At 45.5% G+C, this 14,840-nt stretch overlaps 1 protein-coding gene across 1 annotated transcript in view; it reads left to right on the forward strand.

Annotated features, from left to right (window-relative positions):
* The window catches only part of bcl11ba (BCL11 transcription factor B a), a 47,466-nt gene extending 33,325 nt beyond the window's left edge, over positions 1-14,141 (forward strand). The window contains exon 3 of the mRNA XM_084683268.1: positions 11,461-14,141. Within this exon, the coding sequence (XP_084539394.1) occupies positions 11,461-13,445 (1,985 nt within the window). The 3' untranslated portion in view covers positions 13,446-14,141. The remainder of the gene's footprint in view (positions 1-11,460) is intronic.
* Positions 14,142-14,840: the final 699 nt, after the last annotated feature.

Consider the following 14,840-nt stretch of genomic DNA (forward strand, 5'->3'; position numbering starts at 1 on the left):
CTCATCCTGTCCCCTCAAACACACACACACACTCACACACACACACACACACACACACACACACACATACTCCCCAGGTGCAGTTGTCCATGGCCAGTGCATGGGATTAGCACGCTCTGGCACTCTCCGGCGTAATCCCTCTAATTTGTTAACAGGGACCCAAAACACAGGCTTTCACCACTCCAGGAAATTACCAGTGCCTGTCGCTGAGAATTTGAAACATATTTACACGTTGTATTTTATGTTTGATATTTGTATTTCAAATGTGGTTCCTTTTAATTATTATTCCTGCAATTGTATTGTTAGTATTAGATGCATTGTTAGTAGGAAATGTAATTGACAGTGTATCAGCAATACTACATCTGCTTCAATAACCGCAAGTCTACCATTTGTGGTTGAATACATTTCCGAATAATATTTATTTTAACGTTTGATTGAAGTTTCTGCAGTGTATCCCAGCAAGCAGTTGGATTCCGAGCAGGGGTGACAGGAGGAGGAGAAGTCTTTTCTCTCTTCTCCCATCCTCTCCTCCTCCTCCTCCCTTTCCCATCTGCAATGCCAGGCCTTCGGGCAATAGGTGTCCAACCAGCACTCCAACAGACCTTTATAAACGTCATGACACCCCTTTTCCTCTCCTCCTCCTTCTCATCCTGTCCTCCTTCCACCTTTTTCTCCACCACCTCTCTTCCCCTCTTTCCCCCCAGGCTAGGAATGGAGTGACGGGTCTTTATAGGAGAGAATGGCTTAATTCCTGTGCCAGCTCTGCTGGGGTACTTACTGTCACCCGGACCCAGCTAATGAATTTAATTCATTCTGATTTGGCTAAGCTGCTTGCAGTGTTCCTTTTAAAATTCATAAGATAGGATGCCAGGACCCCAAACCCCTCCGCCGCCCCCTCCACCCAGCCCCGCCTCGCCCTTCCACCTTGAGCTTGGTCTTGACATAAGTACATGCGTAGGCTGGCACACACACACACCTACATCCACACACACACACACACACACACACACACACACACACATACTGCACATGCACACTTGCCTCCCCTCACGACCCCGTTAATCCTGTCGTCTCCTAATCTCACGTGAGGAGATAGACGTCTCGCAGCGTAATGCAAAGCACCCTGGGATGCCAGGATGTCATTTGTCCATAGAAAGAAAAAAAAAGAATGTGTCTTTGAAAGAGTCTTTGTCACTCAGAGAGAAAGAGAGACTTGACATTGACGAGTACATAAACGCCATGTCAACACCAATGCCCCTGCCCCCTCATTCTCTTTAAAATGAAAAGAATAACATCCGACTTGATGACATGACGTGAGGCACAGTGTGGGTTTATGGAAAGTTTCTTTGATGGCCATTGTGCAAAATTAACTTTGGTTACGAGATGAGACCACAACCTTGTGTGGTTTTATTTGACATTAGGTGTTTACAAGCTCTTCCAATACTGGCATACCAATTTCTACTATCGAGGAATGGACAGTTTACAAACATGAAGTAATTCATAACTACATTTCAGAACAGATTTTTTTTTTGCCATGTTGGATTCATCTTCAAATTAAGCAGTTGCAGGTGCAATACAGTACAATCAAATCAGTGGATAGTGTTAGATTTTCATTTCCTTACATTTAACTTTTTAATTTAAGTTTCTGTGTGGTCTTTGTTTTTGTAGATACATTAAACGCACTCATAAAAAAGCCCTTTGAGAATATGAGGCATTTTATACACTCCAGCCACTTAATTCAAAACAAACAAAAACAAAACAATTTAACACTGCCACACAAAATGAACTATAAATGGGATTTGATTAAGGCTAAATGAGAGGAGGGGGGAGAACTCTTTCATAAAGTGAAAGAGAGACTGAGAGAGACAGACAGAGAGACAGAGACAGAGAGAGAGAGAGAGAGAGAGAGAGAGAGAGAGAGAGAGAGGGAAAGAGAGATAGAGGGAAAGAGAGACTCTGCCAAAACACAAGGACACATGGACAGACTGATAAATAGCGAGGGGGATGAAAGAGGAGTGGTGTCCAGACCGTGGAGGAGTGTGTGTTGATCCCCTCTGAAAGGAAATCTGTCCACGGTGAGATTTGGCCAGTGAGGGCAACAGAATAGAAACCAGATGTTGTCTCTCTGGCTAGATCAGTGTCCAGTCCGAGTGTGTGTGTGTGTGTGTGCGTGTGTGCGTGTGTGCCAAAGAGGCAGGAAAAACAGCTGCTCGGCCGGATTCCTCCGCTTCATTTACACTTAGTAAATCACCCATGATTCCCTGCACTGCCAACGAAAAGGAGATGCTGTCCACCATCGGATGCACCCTCTTACATCTCTCTCTCTCTCTCTCTCTCTCTCTCTCTCTCTCTCTCTCTCTCTCTCTCTCTCTCTCTCTCTCTCTCTGCTCTCTCATTCTCATACTCTTTCTCTCTCTCTATCGCTTTTCCTCATTTACTTTTATCCCTCTTCCTTTTTCTATTGATCTCGCCCTCTCACCTTGTCCCTCTTACACACTAACAAATAAATACTAACATGCATACAGACAAATCGTGTTTATTATTAGATCACACAATTATTTTCATACAGCATATGCTTACCAGTCTAGAACGAAAGTCTGTATACCCTGTGTAACCTCAGTTCTCAGCTGGCTTTGTTCAACCAAGAACACACACACATACACACACACTGATTTGCATGTAATTGTTGCCTCCTGATTTGCTATGATAGTCATAAACAAGGCATTAGCCATGCAAGGTGAGCCATCGGGGGGCTTGGGGAGACCACTGGATCATAGACATGCTAATGAAGCCCCTGGCTTAATAATGCAAGAAATGTCAGGAAACTTTTCACAAGCTGTAGCGGACAGCTCAAAGGCGGCGAACATACACGTACACACACACACACACACACACGCCAAAACACACACACACATCCATGTACACACACATACACACATTCTGGTACACACACCTCCTCCTCTCTTCTTCAGCCCCCTGTGCCCTGGGCCCGTGTCATCTTTGTTCTCTATGTAAATGAGCCGTGTGGTGACATTGACTCCTTCCACAGTTGTGGAGGAGGTTGCTAAATCGGACGCCTAGAGAGCACCAGAGAGCACAGCGCTCACTCACTGGGTTTATGTCCCTGAGTTACAGAGAACACTTCCTGTATGCAAATAAAGGACACTTAGAGTTATTTTGATTGGCTGCGAGAGGACGTGCCCGGTAGACTCTTAATGATTTCTGCATCAATGTGTGATTACACAAATGGGAATTAAAGTAGGTAAGAGAGAGAGAGAGAGAGAGAGAGAGAGAGAGAGAGAGAGAGAGAGAGAGAGAGAGAGAGAGAGAGAGAGAGAGAGAGAGAGAGAGAGAGAGAGAGAGAGAGAGCGCAAGCAGATAGAGAATGGAGCGAAGAGAGAGATATAGAAACATGGAAAGCAGAGAGAGAGAGGCGAATGAGTGAGAGTGCTTGGCTAGTGAGTCAGAGAGAGAGAGACAGAAGAGGAGAGGAGTGGAGGACACTTGAAAGGAATTGAGTTGGAAGGTAAGAGTGAAAATATAATGAACATAATCTTTACTTCTTAATAATTTAAGCACCCTACTGTGAGAATTCCTGCAGGTTGAAAGAGGGCCAAGACAAGCTTAGTGAAGCCAGGCTCTAACACAGAGTTAAGTACCAGGTTATATCAGTAAGCCCTGCTTAACAGGATGTCCAGTTTTGAAGTGGGATACAGCCTTCTCTGACCTTTCTTGCCTGCACACACACTTACACCCACTCAAACACGCGCATACATTTATAAATGTAGTTCCCCTACACACACACAGACACACAAAAATATACAGATCCACAAATGTGTGCATACAAACACACACATTTACAGTGGCGAGACGATACCATGATGAGAACTGTAATGTTTGTTGCCTTTCTGTCTTTGCCTTTGATCTGATCTTACTATAGTCACACTGTTATGACTCATCACCTCCAGCTAATTGTGTCTCCTTCCAACGCAAGTAGTCCCTCTCAAACCGGATCACGAAGCCTTTGCAACAACTAACACCTGACAATCACTTAGTCATAAAAAAGCACAGCTGAATTATGGCTCATTATTTACATTATAATTAGCCGTGTACATTGTCCTTGGCCTCCTTCTCCCATGTACCTTATCAGCCCCATAAAGTGGAACAAATAAAGCCTTGTTGTCTGCCAGTAGCAAGGGTTCCCCCTCTCTGCGCTAGTCTTCTCTATTCCCGGCTATGGCGATGAGGGCCTAGGCGAGAGAAATGAATGTAATCATTTGATGGCCCGACTCTTGTGACATTAATCGCCCACTGTCTACCGATTGGCACTTCCCCAGTAATTGTACATGAAGAGCTCCCTCTTTCTCTGTATCTCTCTATTCTCTCTCTCCCCCCTCCCTCTCTTTCTGTGTCTGGTTTCTCTCCATCTCTCTCTCTCTCTTTCCCTCCCTCTCTTTCGAGCTGAAGCCAAGCGGGTGCAACACGGCCCAGCCATAATAGCCATGATTTAATTTAGCTATTTAACCTGTAATTCCAGCAATATTTATTGAGGAGCGAGGGGGAGGAAATTGGGCCATTAGGCGCAGAGGATGAATACATTGAGATGAAAATGAACACTCCTAACTGGTGGTTGACCTTCCGCTTTTTGTAGCCCGTTCTTTCTCTCTTTTTTCTCTCTCTCGTTTCCAAATTTTTTTTATTAGCGCCGGCCACAGTAATTACCGCAAATTGAATCATAGTGAAAACTGAAATCATTGGGTAATGAGCGTTTTTATTCGTCTAGCTGGCTGCAGTCACTGCTGCTCATAAGTGCCGCTGGCCAGCGGAGTGTGGCATCCCTGTGTGAGTGTGGGTGTGTGTGTGTGTGTGTGTGTGTGTGTGTGTGTGTGTGTGTGTGAATAGAGAGCGTAGAGAGAGGAGATAGAGAAACGTGCAGCAGCGTTGGTTCTAAATTAACAGCCTGTAGCATTTATTTTCCATTCAGTTTATGAACAAGGTCAACATTCTTCTGTGTACATGCAGTCATACCCAACCCAAACACCCTCTTGACCAAATAAAATATGGTATTAATTTCTCTTCAATGGCTGGCTGTTGATCTTTCTTTCTTCTCAAGGGGGGCACATTTTTGTGTTGATTAACGTTGAGTTGTGTTGATCACAGTACCATCCTCCATTTATCTTTATCCTCTCACAATCCTCTTCCAATCTTTAGAATATATACTAACGACTCTTTGATAAGATGAGGGACAGATTTTAGGAGAGGTGGATGACTTCCCGTCTTGTGTCTTTTCCCTTGCTTTTTTTCTGCTTGCTTGGTGACATATGGCTGGTCCTGTACCACGTGGAAAGATGCAAATTTGCGGGGCGTTTGTGTATGAGGCTGGGTGCTGTGACATGGGCCCTTCTGAAGAGACGCACATCACAGCACCCCAGGGGGCGAGGGAAGAGGAGAACCCAGAATGCCGAGCGGCAGGCTGCTCCTCTCTTTTTTCCACCCACTTCTCTCTCTCTCTTTCTCTCTCTCTTTACTCTTCTTTACACTATTGAGAAGCACAGTACAATGGCATTTGTGATGATGGAGACCCAGTGTGTGTTCTGGTGGTATGCATGCATATATTAGACCCTTGTATTATTATTTTTCACCCAAAGTGCAGGATGTGAGAGTGTGTGTCCCCAAAGAGATGTGAGGTGCATGAACTATTGGCGAGGGTTGATTTAGTAGATATGTTGCTGCGTGACAGAAAATGTGAAGTATTATGTGTGTGTGTGCGTGTGTGTACTGTACTCTGTGTGTGAAATTACTCCATAATTATTATAAATATTTATAATTCTTATCAGTGTTTGCAATTTCGAATTAATCTATAACATCCTTCAATTGCGGCTCTTGAGTCCTTCAGTGTTTCTATAATGTCTGTGTTTTATTATTCTGACACAATTTGAAGTATTATCTCAACCTCTGAATATTATCTCTCTCAATTCATTTGAGAAATCACACACACACACACTGGCACGCACACAGACCCCCTCCCTTAAATATCCAGCTCACCACACACAATCACCGCCACCCCTCCCTCTCTCCCTCACTGTTGCGTTCCTCTCTTGTCCGCTCCTCTCCTCTCGCGCGCGTCTCTTCCCCCCCTCTCTCTCTCTCTCTCTCTCTCTCTCTCTCTCTCTCTCTCTCTCTCTCTCTCTCTCTGCGCTCTGTGAAGCATCCAGCGAGGCTCCGCTGCCAAGGATGTGTGTGAACCGCCGCCAAACAAAACACAGGCGGCGGGCCAGACCAGTGCGGCACGCTTCCACTAATGGAGAGAGAAAGGGCTTCCAGACCCAAACACGGCGAGCGGGCGAGTGAGCGGGCGGGCGGGCGGCGCTCTCGTATGAAACGTAGGAATTCTTCACGGCGGATAATGGTTTTAATGACAGCCTAAATGAAGTCCCCACAGTAAAAACCAATGTCAGCAAATGAGCACCTCATTAGAAAGATGCTATAGCTTTGCTCCACACTCTTCTTTTTTTTCCTTTTCTTTTTTTTTCTTCCTTCTTTTTCCTCTCGTCTGATCGTTTACCCCCCTTTCTTTGCTTCGTTTCCAGTTTAGCACCCAGGCTTTTGTGGCGGCGGTGGTGAAAAACATGACATTTGTTGTTTTTGTGTTTTGGATTTCTATGTTTTAAGAGCTGGTGATTACAATTTGGTTGTGGATTCTTCTCTTTCTTTTTTCCGGTCTTTCTGTCTCTTCTTCTTTCACTCTGCATCTCCCGTTTTCAGGGCAAACACAAACACCTCTAAACCAGTTGAGCTCACAACAACAAATAAATACTAAATTTGTCCAATGAATGAAAAGAATATAGTCTTATTCTTCCCCAGCCTCCTACGCCTAAAATGATATGGCGTAATGATTCCAGAGCTTTTATTTTAATCCCGTAAATGCAGCAGATGACAATGGGAGAGCGGACAGTGTTTCACAATCACAGCGGCAGTTATTTGAAGTGATTTACTCTCAAACACACAGACATCCAATTTGCTTCATTCCCCCTCAGTTTCCAGTGCTTAGGGAAAGGGAATGAGTGAAGCGTGATTGGTTCAATCTATCACAATAGAGGTAGTACTGTGATACACCTCAGCGTGAGAAAAGATTGGTAAACCACCTGCTTTTTTGATTGGATAACTGTAGCGTTCTGCGGGTTACTTCCTGGAAAGCGAGGACAATGATTGGTCCTGTGCCTCATGTCTCCTTGGCAACGTTTCTAAGATGAGCGAGACTTCAGGGCTGTCGGTGTTTGTTCTATGGTTAAGTGTGTGTTTGTGTGTGTGTCTCTGTGCACACATAGTAAGCACATGTGGCAGTGCATAGATGTGCATGTGTGTGTGTGTGTGTGTGTGCGTGTGTGTGTGTGTATGTGTGTTTGAGTGTGCGTGTCTGATCAAACATCCATGCGTGCACTTGTGTGGATGTGTATTTGTGTGTTCATGTGTGTGTGCTCCATAAAGTCCCAGATTGGCATGCAGCGTTTGACAAGGCCTGTTTGGAAACCTAAGACAGTTATTAGCCATCATTTCTGCTTAATTGAATGTGGGGCGTTGCGTGGTGTGAGGCAGCGTCCGTGGATGACACACACACAGTGGCGTTCCCCGCTCGCCCCTCAGCGGAGCAGCTGCTTTGCACAGCAAGGGCGTCTCTGAGAAAACAAGATCATTACTCACTCTCCTTTTTTTCTTAAAGAGCGTTGTTCATGGCCCCTCAGTCACTTTTGATTATGCTTAAGGAACTTTCTTTGTGGAGTGAGTTTTTTGGCAATTGAATGACTTTGAGGTGGTGGAGTGTGAGTGGTGGCCGTGCTTGAGTGGAAGGGTGGCCTTGTGGGGAGTGCAGAAGCTTGATTTGTACTTATTCTGAGAGAATAGAATGGCAACGGGTCATCTCTGAGTGATGAGGTGTGTGTGTGTGAGAGAGACAGAGAGAGAGAGAAAGAAAGCAAGAGTGTATTAATAGAAATGAATAGGGCTTCTTTCAACGTATGTATCGTTATAAAACACACATTCCACACACACACACACACGCACACACACACACACACACACGCAAGTCCACCCTTCCACCCAGCACCTTACCACAGCAGCAGTGGCTGTCCAGGGTTATCCCTTTCTCCCTCTCTCTTTTTTCTCTCTTTCTCTTACTCCCCATCTTTCTCCCCCACACTCTCTCCCTCTCTCTCTCTTTCTCATTCGCCTCTCTTTTTTTCATATGGAAATGGGAAATAATGGGGTGATTAAATAGAGCTGTATATTAAAGTACAGCTGACATTAGAATTAGCATAATGTGCTGTGGCCTCGGGCTGCATACTTTATTTGCCATCTGCGTTGGTCTCGTCTCCCCCCGGGAGGGCACAGCACTGAACACTCCTCAATAAACTCACGCCCGACTCCCTTCATCACAGAAAGAAATACCATCTCAGGCGAGCAGTAGCCACTCTCTCCTTCCCTCCACCTATTTCCTCCTCTCTTTCTCAATCTTTGTGTCATTTCGACCCCTATTCCTTCTACTTTGTGGAGAAATGAACATTTAGCACCCCCGATGACTTTTGTTGCCCTGCAAGACATTGGGTGTCGCTGACAAGATCCTTTCTTTGCTCTGCCCAGGCAGTGATAGAAAGAGAGGGGGGGGGGGGGGGGCAGGTGAAAAGGAGGGGCACAAGCAGCAAATTCTTTATGGAATGTCATGGCAAGAATGGATGAATGTCATGAATGGGCAAGGCTGTAAAACAATGAACAGAATGGTGGGGTGTTAGAAAAGGAGGGGGAGGTACAAGATGGAGGGGTTGGCATAAGGACCCTGTTGTTATGTTTGTATGTAGTGGAGGTGTGAGGGGGGCTGGATAGGGAAGAATATAGAGAAATGGGGCAGGAGGCTGCGTGTGTGTGGGGGGGTTAGCCTTTTGACTGAGGTTTGGGGGGGGGGGTGTCTATCCATGCATGCGGGATTGTGTGTGTGTTCGTGTGTAAGTTCAGGCATGTGCCTATGTGTGTGTATGTATGTCCACTATAATTAAGTCAGAGAGGTTTATAGGACCACGGCAGACTGCAGAGGTAAGCAGCTGTTCAGCCTCCTCTCCTCAACTCAAGTACATTAAACTACCAACCAGGGGAGAGGAAGAAAGAAAAGCTTTTACAAAGAGACCTTTCTGATGTTCACCGCTAAGTGCTAGGGGGAATAGACTGGGTGTTAAAGTTTTCTGTCCAAACGGATGGATTAAGCTATTCTACTGTCAGCAACCAGTTGAAGATAATTGACAGGATGCAAATGTTAAGATGTTAAAGGAAAAATTACCATTCACTTTTCTTTCTCAAACTGCATTGCATGTTGATGTTGTGGATGTGTGTGGATGGTGAGAAGGTAATTCTGAGTGTTTCTCTTGTGCAGGGAACTTGTGCAGGGTTTAGCCTCAAACCACTTTGGCTCACCCACAAGTTCTCTTCAAATCTCCCTCAGGAAAGACATCTTGTCAATACTTGCATAAGCTATTCAACATATTTCCATTTTATTATGCTGTTTAACAACAAGTCATTCCTTTGTGCACTTGTGTTGGTCAGTTAGTACACCCACACACTGAATTAATTAGCCTGTCCTAAATGTGTCAGAAAATGATGCACTAGTTCAAACCAGTTAGATTATATTTCATTATTTTACGAAAGACAACATTTACATCAGAGATGTAATTTCAGTGTAATCTTTTCTCTCTACAAATCTCTAAATTATAATACCAGACGTGTGTGTGAATTTACATAAAACAGCTAAACAGAGTCGCTGTGTGCGTGTGTGTGTTTCCAGCATCTCTGAGACGCATGACGCATGTTATGTGAAGTATCCTTTTCCATCCTCTGCACAATCTACCTGTTTGTGTCATGACAGAAACAAGTCAATTTTGCATTCTGGGACTCTGAATAACACAGATGATGCGGCATCAATTAGTCATGTCTGCTTAAAGGTAGAGAACAACAACATACTCTCACTGTAGTCTCACTCTTACATATCCAGAGAGTTCCGTCGCAGGCAAGTCTTTGACACTCTCAAATCCCTATTGATCTCTGAAGCATCTCTTAACACAACAGCCCAGGATATTGCTTTTTTTCCCCTCTCTGGTTTTCTTTCTATGAGTTACGCTCTTGGATGGAAAGCTGTTGAGTCGGTTTGTCACATTCCCGTCATGCCATGTTGGAAGGAAAGTGGTGTAGTACAGGATGGAGTGCTGCCGAGTCCTCTCAGTCAATAATTGCTGAGTCAATATTTGAGTTCCTCCTCTGTATATATGGAAAGTAGTTGAACAACTGTCCCTTTACACAGCTCAATGGTGGACATAAAGACTGCAGTTAAACAGGTGCAATGAGTCTGAAGTAAACATGTATTGAGAGACTCCTCCCAAAATGGTGGGGTATTGCTACCAGTGACTGATCGAGCTTGAATGGCTAAAGAGACATAAACCACCCTGGGGATCCATGTTAAATAGCAACAGCTTACAGTAAACACCAAATCACATCTCAGAGACTAGCATACGTTTACACTCTTTCCTCTCAGTCCCTTCTCTTTTTTGTTTTTATTAGAGGCCATTTATCTTGATGCACTCTCGATTAGGGTTTATTTTCTTTTCCTTCGCTTCCTTCCCTCTTTTATTTGTTTCCTAGAGGCACTGCTTCTTTATTTGCTTGAGAGTGATAAGAGTTCCTTAAATCACAGTTTAAGTTGTGCTTTCTCAGTATACAGCCATACTATCTTGGCATTTTGGGCTAGCTAATGATGAAAGTCCCTCTGCTTGGAGGGGTTCCCGGTTTTAAAGAGGCAAACACACACACACTCAGACATACTGCACACACACATCCATGTGAACACACACACAGACACTCTCTTGCTTTCAAATACACACACACAAACACACGCACTTGTCTGGTATAATAATTTAGAGATTTGTTGAGAGAAAAGATTAAAAAGCACTTGAAGCGTAGATACAGTGTTTCTACTCTTATGTGATTTTGGAAATGCTTGTCAAAACTGTGATAAGTATGTCCCATTTATGTGACAACATGACGATCCAAGACGGTCTGATCCACTGGAAGTATTAGGCAAATACAAAATGCATAACCAAAATGTGTCCAGTGTTTTCGGCCTCTCTTCAGACTGTTTGACTAGAATATGGGAGTGGTTATTGTTTTGGGGGATGACCTGTAACAAACACACACACACACACACACACACACAAACACACACACACAGACACACACACACACACACACAAACACACACAGACACACACACACACACAGACACTCATACACACACACACAAACACGCCAAAACTGAATTCAATTTTGTTTTCATCAAACTATATGCTGTAGCTGTATTATATATTAATGTATTGTGTGAGTCAAATTGTAATAAAACATGTTGTATCTACCTTTGCTGTGTTATAGGAAGGGACGAGCCATCGAGCTACATCTGCACCACGTGTAAGCAGCCCTTCCCCAGCGCCTGGTTCCTCCTCCAGCATGCCCAGAACACCCACGGCATCCGCATCTACCTGGAGTCCAACCCCTCAAGCGCCTCCCTTACCCCACGCATTACCATCCCGCCCCCCATGGGTCCAGAATCAATTCCCCAGTCCCCCCTCACCAACTTTCTGGGTGACAACAACCCCTTCCACCTGCTGAGGATGGCTGGGCCCCTGCTTCGGGAACCCCCACCAGGCTTTGTGGAGAACCGCCTCCCCAACACCCCCCCCTTTGTCAGCCCGCCGCCCCGTCACCACCTGGACCCACACCGTCTGGAACGCCTTAGCGCAGAGGAAATGGGTCTCATCTCCCAGCACCCCAGTGCCTTTGAGCGGGTAATGCGCCTGACACCCATGGCCATAGAGTCCCAGTCCATGGACTTCTCCAGGCGGCTTCGCGAACTTGCGGGAAACAACGCCACTCCGCCCCTCTCACCCAGCAGGGCCAACCCTATGCACCGCCTGCTCAATCCCAACCCCTTCCAGCCCAGCCCCAAGTCGCCCTTTCTTAGCACCCCTCCCCTACCACCCATGCCACCCAGCAGCACCACTCCACCCCAGACGAACAAATCCAAGTCCTGCGAGTTCTGCGGCAAGACCTTCAAGTTCCAGAGCAACCTTGTGGTGCACCGGCGCAGCCACACCGGCGAGAAGCCCTACAAGTGTCAGCTGTGCGACCATGCGTGTTCCCAGGCCAGCAAGCTGAAGCGCCACATGAAGACCCACATGCACAAGGCAGGTTCCATGACCGGGCGCTCTGACGATGGCCTGTCTGCCACAAGTTCCCCAGAACCAGGAACCAGCGATGTAACGGGTGAAGGCATGAAAAACCGCGACGGGGACTTCCGGGGCGAGGGCAACGAGGAAGAGGAAGAAGAGGAGGAGGAAGAGGAGCAGGAGAACGAAAGCCGACCGGAGTCTAACTTCAGCATGGAGTCGGAGTTCTACCGGAACCGTGAGAACGGCTCCAAGCCTTCCTCGGACGAGAAATCCTCACTATCCTTGGGAAAGATGGTGGAAAGTGTGGGCCTTAGCACTATACAGCAGTACAATAACATGATAGTCGACAATCGTAAAAGAATGCCCTTCACCAAGAGGGGCTTAGACGGTCAGCGGGACACCGGAGACGAGGACTCAGTGGTAGGGGAGATGGACCACCACAGGGTGGAGAGGACCACTGTCAATGGCAGAAACTGTGGGTCCAGTGACTCTTTCTCAGGGCTGTTCCCTCGCAAGCCCACCCCCATCACCAGCCCCAGCCTGTCCAACTCCTCCAACAAGAGGATCAAGATCGAGAAGGACTTGGACATGCCCGCGGCACCACTCATCCCATCCGAGAACGTTTACTCCCAGTGGCTGGTGGGATACGCCGCGTCCCGGCACTTCATCAAAGACCCCTTCCTGGGCTTCACCGATTCCAGACAATCTCCCTTCGCCACCTCCTCCGAGCACTCCTCCGAGAACGGCAGCCTGCGCTTCTCCACACCCCCCGGAGACCTTCTGGACGGAGGGCTGTCGGGGCGCAGTGGCACTGCCAGCGGGGGCAGTACCCCTCACCTGGGCGGCGCAGGTCTTGGTCGGCCCGGCTCCAAGGAGAGCCGGCGGAGCGACACGTGCGAGTACTGCGGCAAGGTGTTCAAGAACTGCAGCAACCTGACGGTGCACCGGCGCAGCCACACGGGGGAGCGACCCTACAAGTGCGAGCTGTGCAACTACGCCTGCGCCCAGAGCTCCAAGCTCACGCGCCACATGAAGACACACGGCCAGCTGGGTAAGGAAGTATACCGCTGTGACATTTGCCAAATGCCCTTCAGCGTGTACAGCACTCTCGAGAAACACATGAAAAAGTGGCACGGGGAACATTTGATGACCAACGAGGTCAAAATTGAACAAGCAGAGAGAAGCTAAGCCAGATTTCCTTATTTTGAAGCTCTTCGCCACAACTTGAATAAAAAAACTAAAAAAAAAGTACAAAGGGGGTAGCTGGATACTCTTTCATAAATATTGATTTTGGGTTAATCTTATGTTTTTGCCTAAGAAACTGCCAACTGAGAAAACAGACAGACAAACACACAGCACCATTTGAAGCCGGTCTAAGCTGCCTCATTTGGCGTTCCTTTTTAAACAACAGATCAGACAACAAATTAAGTCATAACATGTGGAGCCTTTAACTGTGCAATAATTTCTGTATTTATTGGATTTTGTATTGTGGCATGTGCAGGTACATTTTTATTTTGTCATTTTAAAATTTGTTTTACTTTTTGATTTAAATTGCTGGGAGTTTTGTTTAACTTTTAAAAATACCCAGATAATATCCTGAGATTTTTAGCAGACAGAAATCCATTGAATAATCTATAGGTTGCTGCTTATAGAACATGTACATTAAAGCTACACATGTAATTTCTTGAAGAGAAGCCGAATTTAATCTTCAAATCTTAAAAAAGCATAACTGAGAAAACAATTTTTTGTTTATTTTACATGATAGGATATGCGCGGACAACAATCCTTTGGCATTGTAGGATGAACTGATTTCTAAACATGTCAATCTAATTGGATATGTAGCACTGAGTGTCATTTATGACAGTAAATCTAAATCAAAAGTTAATTGTGAGGTTCATAAACCATGCCTACTGTAGAGGACATCCCTTCCAATAAGAAGAAACTGATTATGGTGAAGGCAGCTGCTTACTGGTACCTAGTACTTACCCCCAGACAACTCTAGAGCACCAAGACCTTACTCATATATTCTTGTAGAAGTCCCACATTGTACTTTCAAAATGTTTACATCAAAACACCTCACCTAAACCCACCTATCCCCAATTTAACCAGACCATTTGCACTTAGTCAGTGCAAAAGTAGTGGTCATGGTCTGTATATATATGTATTGATTTCATAGCTATAGGACAGATTTAATTGTCAGTAAGGATGGTCTGTTTTAGCCTCCCCTACTATAGCGCAAGGCTGTGTAGCATCTAGCTGGATCACAGGGACATTTCAGGGTGAGCTGTAGGACCTGCTTTTTTTGTTTTCTCTTTCATCCCTTCATTATCATTCCTTGGATGAGCTTAAAGCGTTTGTTTTTGCCCACGCCCAAACTAACCCTCCCCTGCCCTGCTCAATTATCTGCCAGTCAATATTTAGATCCAAAAATAGTTTGTTACATTCTATTACCTAGTAGTACAATTAAAATCGTATTCAAAACAACCTAGACACATTTAAAATTATGTAACGCACATGTTAGTTACGACACAGGGCAATATTGTAGAATTTCAAAACAATACTCAATTTAAGATTAATCAATTG

The sequence above is a fragment of the Hypomesus nipponensis genome, chromosome 3 (assembly GCF_054491055.1).
Source record: "Hypomesus nipponensis isolate SF chromosome 3, ASM5449105v1, whole genome shotgun sequence".
Taxonomy (NCBI): domain Eukaryota; kingdom Metazoa; phylum Chordata; class Actinopteri; order Osmeriformes; family Osmeridae; genus Hypomesus; species Hypomesus nipponensis.